Source organism: Heptranchias perlo, chromosome 33 (genome assembly GCF_035084215.1).
Source record: "Heptranchias perlo isolate sHepPer1 chromosome 33, sHepPer1.hap1, whole genome shotgun sequence".
In the NCBI taxonomy this organism is placed as follows: domain Eukaryota; kingdom Metazoa; phylum Chordata; class Chondrichthyes; order Hexanchiformes; family Hexanchidae; genus Heptranchias; species Heptranchias perlo.
In genome coordinates, this window is record NC_090357.1 from 1,404,595 (window position 1) to 1,417,588 (window position 12,994).

Below are 12,994 nucleotides of genomic sequence, written 5' to 3' on the forward strand. Positions count from 1 at the left end.
ATTTATAGTCCTCTCATTATCTATTATTAAAGGAAGTTATAGCAGGGCACTTAGAAAATAATGCAATCAGGCAATCCCTTTGTGAAAGGGAAATCGTGTTTGACTAATTTATTAGAGTTCTTTGAGGAAGTAACAAGCAACGTGGATAAAGGGGATCCTGTGGATGTGGTGTACTTGGATTTCCAGAAGGCTTTTGACAAGGTGCCACATCAAAGGCTACTACACAAAATAAGACCTCATGGTGTAGGGGGTAACATATTAGCATGGATAAAGGATTGGTTAGCTAACAGGAAACAGAGAGTAGGCATAAATGGGTCATTTTCAGGTTGGCAAGATGTAATGAGTGGAATGCCACAGGGATCAGTGCTGGGGCCTCAACTATTTACAATCTATATCAATGACTTGGATGAAGGGACCGAATGTATGGTTGCTAAATTTGCTGATGACACAAAGGTAGGTAGGAAAGTAAGTTGTGAAGAGGACATAAGGAGTCTGCAAAGGGATATAGATAGGTTAAGTGAGTGGGCAAAAATTTGGCAGATGGAGTATAATGTGGGAAAATGTGAACTTGTCCAGTTTGGCAGGAGGAATAGAAAAGCAGTATATTATTTAAATGGAGAAAGATTGCAGAACTCTGAGATACAGAGGGATCTGGGTGTCGTAGTACATGAATCACAAAATGTTAGTATGCAGGTACAGCAAGTGATTAGGAAAGCAAATGGAATGTTGTCATTTATTGCAAAGGGAATGGAATATAAAAGTAGAGATATTTTACTACAGTTGTACAGGGCATTGGTGAGACCACATCTAGAATACTGTGTGCAGTTTTGGTCTCCTTATTTAAGAATGGAAATAATTGCTTTAGAGGCAGTTCAGAGAAGGTTCACTCGACTGATTCCTGGGATGAGGGGGTTATCTTATGAGGAAAGGTTGGACAAGTTGGGCCTGTATACATTGGAGTTTAGAAGAATGAGAGGTGATCTTATTGAAACAGATAAGATCCTGAGGGGACTTGAAGGGGTAGATGCTGAGAGGATGTTTCCCCTTGTGGGAGACTAGAACTAGGGGCCACAGTTTAAAAATGAGGGGTCTCCCATTTAAGAGGGAGATAAGGAGAATTTTTTTCTCTCAGAGGGTCATGAGTCTGTGGAACTCCCCTCCCCTGACAGCGGTGGAGGCAGGGTCATTGAATATTTTTAAGGCTGAGTTAGATAGATTCCTGATTTACAAGGGAGTCAAAGTTATAATAGGTAGACGAGAAAGTAGGGTTGAGGTCACAATCAGATCAGTCATGATCTTATCAAATGGCAGAGCAGGCTTGAGGGGCTGAATGGCCTACTTCTACTCTTAATTCGTGTGTTCCTACGTTCATCACTTTAGTTTGCTGACAGGACCTTCTCCCAATGTCAATCTGTATCCAGCAGTCTGTGGGTACATAAAAACTGCCCAAATTGACCAATGCTCGAATTTTCCCACCCTGGGGACATTTCCCCCCTTAACCCCACTCATTTCTTCTCCCTATTTGGTGCACATCATATGAATTGCTTACCACTTTGTGCCAGTACACCAATGTGCCATGCTACCAGGCCTCCTCCTCCTCCATCAAATGAACTTACCTTTTAAAATACTGCAATAGGAGCCATTTGTTGCAAATGAACCACTCTCTGGTGGCAATTGGCATGGTTTTTACAGGATTAGACCTGGTCTCCCTTCAACTGGCAGTTTGGTTTGTTCACAGGTGCCAACTGCCTGACGATTAAAGAAAGATTCCTTTGCTATCAGCCTCCCAGACGGTAAGATCATTATGACAGAGCACTGAGTGGAATGTGCTTTTCAGGAATGATTCATCAGGCTCACTCTCACCATAGCAACAAGGAACTAAATTCAAACTTTATCTCTCTCTTTGTTTATGTAGCCGTATATTGATGGCATATCTCTCTTTCTGTCTCTGTATACTCTGGGTCCATCTTTCTCTTTCCTGATCCATCAAATCTTATTTTCATCTGATCTAACAGGTTAAAAAAAATCCAAGATAATCGTTACTTTTTTTTAAGGTGATTTAACACCGTTCACTATTATTTACCGTTAACCCTGATTCCCACTAACGCTACATCATTTGTGCTATTAATTGTTATTGCTATTTACTTCTAATAATATTTAGTATATTTCTCAGCAGTCCATGTTAATTGGAATGTTCCGACATTAAACAGTGCCATTGAGAAAAGCAGCCATGAGTCAAATTTGGTTGATTTGTTGGTTCTACAGAAAGCCCCGCTCGTGCTCCAAATGCCAACCTGAATTCCATTCTTTCAGTAGATTGCAGGTTTGGAGCTATGCTGTTTACCATCTGTACTATTTGCTGTTAGCATGATACAAGATCATTTAAATCTGGGGGAAAAAAACCACAGTACAATTAAATGTGCTTTACAGTATTGAGAGGGAGGGGGTCCAAACTGCACTTCTCCCCTCCACTACCAACGCTCAGCCCTGATCACTGTGTCTTTTTTTTCAGTCCAGCAAGACAGATAAAGCTGTAGAATTCACAAGGTTAAGGAAATATTTGTCCTGACGTCTTGCATACCAAGCTCATCAGCCCCTGTTTGGTAGGTGGAATGGTTTATTACCATATATAGTGAAATTAATCTTTCCTCTCCAAGAGCCAAAGTAAACCTCTCAAAAATCATTAGGTTTTGTGCAACTCTCCCTGGTAACTGGACTCAAACAGCAGCCTGCAAGCCCCGTTTACACAAACACACCAATGTGAACAGAGCACGACAGAGATCTTACCGAAGTGGGGGAAGGGGGTACACTACACTCTTAAAGGGGCCACATCATCTTGTAAGAATATCTGTCCTGCTTCTAATCAAGGTGTGCGCGATTATGACATGGAGTCAATTTTTTATCCTCTTGGTTATTTCCTTTACTTTTATGTCCCTTTTTATTCCCTATTGCTTCCTTTTCACTTGTACCTGCATCTCATGTCGTTTCTCGTGAGATGAACAGTCTGGTGGCCTGCTTCAGCAGCTTTGCTGATTTCACTTGCTGATTGCATGCTACATGGTTTGGAAGAGCAGCTCATACTGAGTTGCCCCACATCATTTCTCTTCTCTTGATTGGGGAACTGCCTAGCCTTCTCATTTTGGCATGATCAAGATTGTGAAGTTGCCACATAGGAAATTGGATGCAGAAATTGTTTGACAACATTCCAGACTCACACAATGAAAAATTACCACTAAGGCTGCCAGTGTGCTAAAATTGTACCTTAGCAAGAGTCAAGAGCAGAGGAGAGAAAATTGGACCAAAAAAAATTGCTGCTACACCAGGATTTAGATTCCTGCAACAACTGTTGTTTTTTTTGCCCCAACTTGGAGCCAGTAACCTTCTGTGGAAAAATAACAGAAGTAGATTTCTGCAATGGATCTCCCACTCATCTGCTGTAACTTCAGCAGAAGAGCTGCAGAAACAATGGAAAACCTGGGGAAGTGAGCTCACTGCACCAAGAACGCAAAATACAAAAGTGCCCCAAAGCAGCAGGAACAGAATTTCAGTGCCTCTGCAACTTTATTTAAATATTGCATTGAAGCTGTCACCTCTTTCAGATAGGAGTTTCCTGCACCCATTTAATTCAACATTGGAAATGTGCATGATGTGCAAAATGCATGGAGATCCAGTGTTGTGGATCACCACCCAATTTCCTGATTGGTAATCCCCACTTTATGCCTGAAAATTGGGGATTACCAATTACCAATTTTGTCTGATCCACAAACTTAGGTGTTTTATTTACAATACCGCCATTAATACGTATAATATACAGCAAGAATCCTACCAGATCCCTGCGGTCTCCACTGGTCAAAGCTGCACCATTAAGACTGTTCTCACTGATAACTAACCTCTGCTCCTTATGCAATTAATAATCTATTTACAACTTCATCCTAAATTCCATGAGCTTTGACAATGACAATAAATAATAAATTCACTTAATTGCATGCTGGGGAACCCATGATGAAAGGGAATGCAGAGAATTGGTGTTACGATATTGTAGACCTATCTGAGACTCATGCTCCCTACTGCTGGGAGTACAGTTTGGTGAAATCACCCTAAAAATCATGAGAGGAGTTATCAAATGCTTTCTATAGGTCAAGACACACCCTCATCTGTAGTGGGTAAGTTGTTAGAGGGTATTCTGAGACAGGATCTACGGGCATTTGGAGAGGCAGGGACTGATTAGGAACAGTCAGCATGGTTTTGTGAGAGGAAAATCATGTCTCACAAATTTGATTGAGTTTTTTGAAGGGGTAACCAAGAAGATAGATGAGGGCTGTGCAGTAGACGTGGTCTACATGGACTTTAGCAAAGCCTTTGACAAGGTACCGCATGGTAGGTTGTTACATAAGGTTAGATCTCACGGGATCCAAGGTGAGGTAGCCAATTGGATACAAAATTGGATTGTCGACAGAAGACAGAGGGTGGTTGTAGAGGGTTGTTTTTCAAATTGGAGGCCTGTGACCAGCGGTGTGCCTCAGGGATCGGTGCTGGGTCCTCTGTTATTTCTTATTTATATTAATGATTTGGATGAGAATTTAGGAGGCATGGTTAGTAAGTTTGCAGATGACACCAAGATTGGTGGCATTGTGGACAGTGAAGAAGGTTATCTAGGATTGCAACGGGATCTTGATAAATTGGGCCAGTGGGCCGATGAATGGCAGATGGAGTTTAATTTAGATAAATGTGAGGTGATGCATTTTGGTAGATCGAATCGGGCCAGGACCTACTCCGTTAATGGTAGGGCGTTGGGGAGAGTTATAGAACAAAGAGATCTAGGAGTACAGGTTCATAGCTCCTTGAAAGTGGAGTCACAGGTGGATAGGGTGGTGAAGAAGGCATTCGGCATGCTTGGTTTCATTAGTCAGAACATTGAATACAGGAGTTGGGAGGTCTTGTTGAAGTTGTACAAGACATTAGTTAGGCCACACTTGGAATACTGTGTACAGTTCTGGTCACCCTATTATAGAAAGGATATTATTAAACTAGAAAGAGTGCAGAAAAGATTTACTAGGATGCTACCGGGACTTGATGGTTTGACTTATAGGGAGAGGTTGGATAGACTGAGACTTTTTTCCCTGGAGAGTAGGAGGTTAAGGGGTGATCTTATAGAAGTCTATAAAATAATGAGGGGCATAGATAAGGTAGATAGTCAAAATCTTTTCCCAAAGCTAGGGGAGTCTATAACGAGGGGGCATAGATTTAAGGTGAGAGGGCAGAGATACAAAAGGGTCCAGAGGGGCAATTTTTTCACTCAAAGGGTGGTGAGTATCTGGAACGAGCTGCTGGAGGCAGTAGTAGAGGCGGGTACAATTTTGTCTTTTAAAAAGCATTTGGACAGTTACATGGGTAAGATGGGTATAGAGGGATATGGGCCAAGTGCAGGCAACTGGGGACTAGCTTAGTGGTATAAACTGGGCGACAGGGACATGTTGGGCCGAAGGGCCTGTTTCCATGTTGTAAACTTCTATGATTCTATGATCTAGTAATTGTGTTACCTGGTCAAAGAAATCCAACGGAATAGTGATACAACCTACCTTTCACAAACCCTTATTGGTGGCTCGGACTTTTTTTAAAAAAAAGACTGAAATCACATCTGTTTTAGAGTCCTCTGGTACTATCCCTCTGGGAATGTGTTCTCCATAACTGCAGAAAGAGGGAAAGAAGAGATGAAAGGACAGGGAGAAAGGGAAGTGGGAGCTTCAGATCCAAAGATAGTGGGATGAGGAGCTCAGCGATCAGACATAACACGTGCCAGTGGGTTCTGAGAGTTAATTTCTGGTTACAAATTGCAGTGGATTGTTTCCAATCGGGAATTTTAAAGAATGCAGAGGTTGATTCTGGAGACCAGAGTTAGCGTGGGAATTCTCAGTGCCTCCAGGCATAAACTGGAGGGCTGACAATTGTGTGGCTGTGGTTAGCAGTTTAAAATAGAATTACAAAAAAGCAGTAATGCATATCATAGAATCATAGAAAGCTACGGCACAGAAGGAGGCCATTCAGCCCATTGTGTCCGTGCCGGCTTTCAAGTCAAAATTATGCGCCCACAATGGGGAACATTCTCTTACTGCTGGTCTTGAGACAGATACAGACTGAAAATTGTATGCGTGATAATGGGCACAAGTCACCTGAAGTATGCTGAGTCTGACCTGAACTGGACCCACCTGTATATGAAAGTTCAGCTCATATGCATAACCCAAAGCACCTGGCCCTTGGCCCAGAATCTGGGCGGTGGAAATGCAGCTGCTGTCGCAGGCCTGAGAGCATGGTCATGGCTGCTGGCTTCAGGGCCTTTTAGTCATAGAGTCATAGTCATAGAGTTATACAGCACGGATAGAGGCCCTTCGGCCCATCGTGTCCGCGCCGGCCATCAGCCCTGTCTACTCTAATCCCATATTCCAGCATTTGGTCCGTAGCCTTGTATGCTATGGCATTTCAAGTGCTCATCCAAATGCTTCTTGAATGTTGTGAGGATTCCTGCCTCCACAACCCTTTCAGACAGTGAGTTCCAGACTCCAACCACCCTCTGGGTGAAAAAGTTCTTTCTCAAATCCCCTCTAAACCTCCCGCCTTTTACCTTGAATCTATGTCCCCTTGTTATAGAACCCTCAACGAAGGGAAAAAGCTCTGTTTTACTCCTGTTTCAAGGCAGCAGCCAGAAGACCTTCTGACCCGAAGATTTTGGGGAGCTGCAAAATAAAACTGATTTCATTGACTTTTTACCTGCTCATGTCAGACCCTCTGGTCTGAGGGGGTCCAGGTGCAAAGGCTACTGCCAATTTCTTCTCTGCAACCCTCCATACGAATGCCTGCCTGGCATACCTGGAAGAAAATAAGGCAAGAGGTCTATACAGGTGCCCCCTCATTTACATTGGCCGCACCTGCTCGAAGCGTCCTTCCCCCAACCCCCCAATCTAGGGAATCCCCAGGAAATCTCTGGAAATATAAAGGAGGCGAGGATCTGGTTTAACAGGGCCATGGATATGTCTGGATTTGGAACGCACTCCATCTTTTAGAGAGAATTAGCATTTGATGTCTCACAGCCCTCACTAATATGCTTGCAATTTACCCCTGTCCACTTAGAAGCAATGAACTTCTCCAATAATTGCATAAATGTCAAATGCTCTTATGTTAATAAGGTCAGAGGTGATCTTATATCACAATGATCCTGTCGGTCTGTGAGAGTAACAGTTATGCTTATAAGTGGCCTAATATGATATTTACAGGAATACGGTAAAAGAAAGTGCTAAAGATGTAGAATCATAGAATCATAGAAGTTTACAACATGGAAACAGGCCCTTCGGCCCAACATGTCCATGTCGCCCAGTTTATACCACTAAGCTAGTCCCAATTGCCTGCACTTGGCCCATATCCCTCTATACCCATCTTACCCATGTAACTGTCCAAATGCTTTTTAAAAGACAAAATTGTACCCGCCTCTAATACTGCCTCTGGCAGCTCGTTCCAGACACTCACCACCCTTTGAGTGAAAAAATTGCCCCTCTGGACCCTTTTGTATCTCTGCCCTCTCACCTTAAATCTATGCCCCCTCGTTATAGACTCCCCTACCTTTGGGAAAAGATTTTGACTATCTACCTTATCTATGCCCCTCATTATTTTATAGACTTCTATAAGATCACCCCTTAACCTCCTACTCTCCAGGGAAAAAAGTCCCAGTCTATCTAACCTCTCCCTATAAGTCAAACCATCAAGTCCCGGTAGCATCCTAGTAAATCTTTTCTGCACTCTTTCTAGTTTAATAATATCCTTTCTATAGTAGGGTGACCAGAACTGTACACAGTATTCCAAGTGTGGCCTAACTAATGTCTTGTACAACTTCAACAAGACATCCCAACTCCTGTATTCAATGTTCTGACCAATGAAACCAAGCATGCCGAATGCCTTCTTCACCACCCTATCCACCTGTGACTCCACTTTCAAGGAGCTATGAACCTGTACTCCTAGATCTCTTTGTTCTATAACTCTCCCCAACGCCCTACCATTAACGGAGTAGGTCCTGGTCTGATTCGATCTACCAAAATGCATCACCTCACATTTATCTAAATTAAACTCCATCTGCCATTCATCGGCCCACTGGCCCAATTTATCAAGATCCCGTTGCAATCCTAGATAACCTTCTTCACTGTCCACAATGCCACCAATCTTGGTGTCATCTGCAAACTTACTAACCATGCCTCCTAAATTCTCATCCAAATCATTAATATAAATAACAAATAACAGCGGATCCAGCACCGATCCCTGAGGCACGCCGCTGGTCACAGGCCTCCAGTCTGAAAAACAACCCGCTACAACCACCCTCTGTCTTCTGTCGTCAATCCAATTTTGTATCCAATTGGCTACCTCACCTTGGATCCCGTGAGATTTAACCTTACGTAACAACCTACCATGCGGTACCTTGTCAAAGGCTTTGCTAAAGTCCATGTAGACCACGTCTACTGCACAGCCCTCATCTATCTTCTTGGTTACCCCTTCAAAAAACTCAATCAAATTCGTGAGACATGATTTTCCTCTCACAAAACCATGCTGACTGTTCCTAATCAGTCCCTGCCTCTCCAAATGCCTGTAGATCCTGTCTCTCAGAATACCCTCTAACATCTTACCCACTACAGATGTCTGTAGTTCCCAGGCTTTTCCCTGCCGGCCTTCTTAAACAAAGGCACAACATTTGCTACCCTCCAATCTTCAGGCACCTCGCCTGTAGCTGTCGATGATTCAAATATCTCTGCTAGGGGACCCGCAATTTCCTCCCTAACCTCCCATAACGTCCTGGGATACATTTCATCAGGTCCCGGAGATTTATCTACCTTGATGCGCGTTAAGACTTCCAGCATCTCCCTCTCTGTACACTCCTCAAGACATCACTAGTTATTTCCCCAAGTTCCCTAACATCCATGCCTTTCTCAACTGTAAATACTGATGTGAAATATTCATTCAGGATCTCACCCATCTCTTGTGGTTCCGCACATAGATGACCTTGTTGATCTTTAAGAGGCCCTACTCTCTCCCTAGTTACTCTTTTGCCCTTTATGTAGTTGTAGAAGCTCTTTGGATTCTCCTTTGCCTTATCTGCCAAAGCAATCTCATGTCCCCTTTTTGCCCTCCTGATTTCTCTCTTAACTCTACTCCGGCAATCTCTATACTCTTCAAGGGATCCACTTGATCCCAGCTGTCTATGCATGTCATATGCCTCCTTCTTCTTTTTGACTAGGGCCTCAAAAGGCCAAAGGTTGTTTTAAACAAAGACAACACCCACAAAGCTGAATCCACTAATCCTAATTCGTCTCATTGGAAGCTCCAGATTTTTTCCCCTAGTTTTCTTCATGTATGAGCCTAAACAGTGAGTATCAGCAGGTTATTCAAACATCGTGAGTATCACAACCAAGTTTGTTCCTGTTCTCAATCAACATTCACACACATGCACACTTTCTAGCACGAGTCACTGGATATCCATGAACCCTGGCTGATATTTCTTCTCTCTAGCCCAAACGTGTTGAGGTCAATGCCGGTATCCCAACTGACATAGTCATTAGGGATACAGAAACGCTCAGGTAAAGAAATCTCCAGATATTCGAATATACAATAAACAATGCTGCCAAAGAGACCGAATAATAAAAGAAAAGAGAAAGTACTGAATAGAACAAAAGCAACAAGGCACAAGAAGTAAGTAAAAGGAGTAACTTTATTTGGAAACAGAAATTTTCTAATGTTTCTCTTCCCAAACAAAGCAACAAAGAAATACGACAGCACCCAATGGTCTTTCCAATTCCAAAAAAAATCAGAAAATGCTGGAATGCACAGATCAGCCAGCCTCAGAAATTGAAAAAAGTTAACATTCTACTTGGAGATCAGAACTTTATATTACTCCTAAACTCCCTCTTATAACCCAATCCTGCACATAATCCTCCAAACCAGTCCCCAATCAATATGTGCACTCAATTTTCCCCATCCCTAGTCACCTATCCTATCCCCACTTTGCTACATACCCAAATTTTGGATCTGAGAAGGAGACTATATACCTCACCACCTTCCCCCACAGCATTACCAAGATCAGGTGCTTGATGCATGGGGAATTGCTTTGCTCTTTGCAGTTCCTCTTAATCTGATCAGAATGCAAAGCGGAGGAGAAAGTGTTTAAAAAAGGTTGGTTGTCTCTAATTCAGTGTGCCAGTGCTGACTGAGGCTTCCCAGAATCCACCAGTGTACTTCCTCCCTATACTGCGATTATGTGACTGCTTTGTCTCAACCATTCTGTTGCTGAGCTGTTTGTTTGCTGTGTTTATGTTAGGAACATAGGAACAGGAGTGGGCCATTCAACCCCTTGATTAGATCATGGCTGATCTGCACCTCAACTCCATTTTCCTGCCTTTGCTCCATACTCAGGAAGCTCGACACCATCCAAGGACAAAGCAGCCTGCTTGATTGGCACCCCATCCACCACCTCAAACATTCACTCCCTCCACCACCGGCACACAGTGGCTGCAGTGTGTACCATCTACAAGATGCACTGCAGCAACTTGCCAAGGCTTCTTTGATAGTACCTCCCAAACCCACGACCTCTAACACCTAGATGGACAAGGGCAGCAGGCGTATGGGAACACCACCACCTGCATGTTCCCCTCCAAGTCATGACTTAGAAATATACCGCCGTTCCTTCACTGTCGCTGGGTCAAAATCCTGGAAGGTTCTCCCAAAGTACCTAACAGTACTTTGGGAGAACCTTCACCACATGGGCTGCAGCGGTTCAAGAAGGTGGCTCACCACCACCTTCTCAAGGGCAATTAGGGATGGGCAATAAATGCTGGCCTTGCCAGTGATGCCCACATCCCATGAATGAATAAAAAAAATTCCTCGATACCCTTACCTAACAAAAATCTATCTATCTTAGTCTTGAAAGCTCCAGTTGATGCCCAGCATTCACAGCCTTTTGGGGGAAGAGAGTTCCAGATTTCTACTACCCTTTGTGTTAAAAGTGCTTTCTGATTTCGCTCCTGAGTGGCCTAGTTCTAATTTTAAGATTATGTCCCCTCGTTCTTCATTCCCTCACCAGAGGAAAAAGTTTCCCTTTATCTACCCTATCAAATCCTATTAACATTTTAAACATCTTGATGAGATCACCCCTCAATCTTCTATACTCAAGGGAATACAAGCCATGTTTATGCAACCTGTCCTTATAATTTAATGCTGTCAGCTCTGGTACCATTCTGGTGAATCTGCGTTGCACCCCCTCCAAGACCAATATATCTTTCCTGAGGTGCAGTACCCAAAACTGAACGCAGTATTCCACATGAGGTCTGACCAAGGCTCTGTACACCTGAAGCATAACTCCCTCCCCTTTGTATTCTAGCCCCCTTGAGATCGATAACGCTATGCTGTTTGTTCCACTTACAAATGGCTGATAATAACATGGGGGTAGGGGTGTAGGAATGTACCAGTAATTCCAGCTGTTACAGGAGTGCCTCACTATCCCCTTTTAAACCTCTCCCCGGTTCATTCACTGTCTCCAAGCTGAAAGCATGATTTTTTTTTAGTTCCAAAAGTAGTTACAATGAGCAATTTATTAATACAAGACTTCAACTGTACAGCACATTTACAATGACAGATAGTCTCTTTAATAGTAAAATGGCCATATAAGCTTTAAAATTTTGCATCAGTCCAATACAATGTTCTTTTGACGTGACTGTAAGACTGGGGTGTACTACAATCTGTACATAGATGCTGCAGCAAATTGTCCACTACAACAACCTGAAAATAGAAAATGCTGCAGAGTTCAGGGGCTTTCATCTTGGTCCCCCCCATCTCAATTCAACAGAAAAAAAAGCTGGCTGTAGCTCCACTGGTCCACAATATCGCATGACTACCACTACCCACTGGGCACCCATTTTACATTTATTTCCCTCATTTACAAGTCAACCACCATTATTTAAAAAAAACAACCAGGTAACGACACTCATCTAATAATGAGAGCATGTTCCAGGAGGTATCGTTCTGTGCATACAGTCAAATGTATTTATACACAATCTTCTTATCAACTGTCTGCACTTCCATCTTGACTGGACATTTATACAGGTAGGAGAGGAGAGTCTCGGTGTAGCCTATTAGGAAATAGAACTTTTGCGGTGGCAATTTCTGTACCAAGACTAGGCAGATGACAATGACGTTTGCTCTTCTCTTTATCACTGCTTCATTGGCCAGACATCCGTGGAACGTTCCATAGATAAATTTGCGGATGAAAACGTCTTCAATTGTGCGGTCTGCAGCTCCTTCTTCGCCATCCAGATTGCTGGTGTGTTGGGACAGCCAACCTTTCCTGTGAGCAATGAAGTGAGGTGGGTGCGCCTGCTCATAAGTAACTGGCTTATCACTCTTGGCAACACGAACTCGGGCGGCTCGGTTCTTGAAGCATGATGTTGTGGTCTGAATACTCCTTCTCCATGCAACAGTCCACGCACTCCCACATCGCCAAGATAACAAAACCTGCAAATTGCTGAAACCCCGAAAAAGTGCGGGTGCCGCCATATTGGATTTGCATGATAAGGCAGCTTGCTGCAAGACTTCTCTGGTGCCACTCATTAGAAAGCTGCTGAAGCTTTGCAAGACCAGCTCTGGGATTACCCTGTCAAGACATTGATGGTGAATTTCCTCACCGTTTCCAGTGCATTAGCGGAAAGGCGTAGGAAATTTTTCTAGTAAGGAAGCTCACATGAAATCCATTTTTGGCCTTTAAATGGCCTCCCCCAAGTTTCCTCCTGCTTTTGGAGCTGTTCCATAATGCACCCATGAGTCGCCACTGGCCTTATTTACATATAGCCATCTGTCAGCCAGCGGCATGACAGGTGGGAGTTTCCTGGATTTTTAAAAAATTTATTCTGGTGATGTGGACATTGTTTGCCCATTCTTAGTTGCCCCCGAGAAGATGGTAGCAGGATAACTG

The 12,994-nt window shown here is 43.3% G+C and overlaps 1 protein-coding gene across 1 annotated transcript; it reads right to left on the bottom strand.

The window, feature by feature from the left end:
• Nucleotides 1-12,047: 12,047 nt before the first annotated feature.
• Nucleotides 12,048-12,597, bottom strand: LOC137301276 (small ribosomal subunit protein uS3mB-like). Its single transcript, XM_067970736.1, has one exon. The coding sequence runs from the start codon at nucleotides 12,577-12,579 to the stop codon at nucleotides 12,061-12,063; it is 519 nt and encodes a 172-aa protein (XP_067826837.1). The 5' UTR covers nucleotides 12,580-12,597; the 3' UTR covers nucleotides 12,048-12,060.
• Between the last annotated feature and the right edge of the window lie 397 nt (nucleotides 12,598-12,994).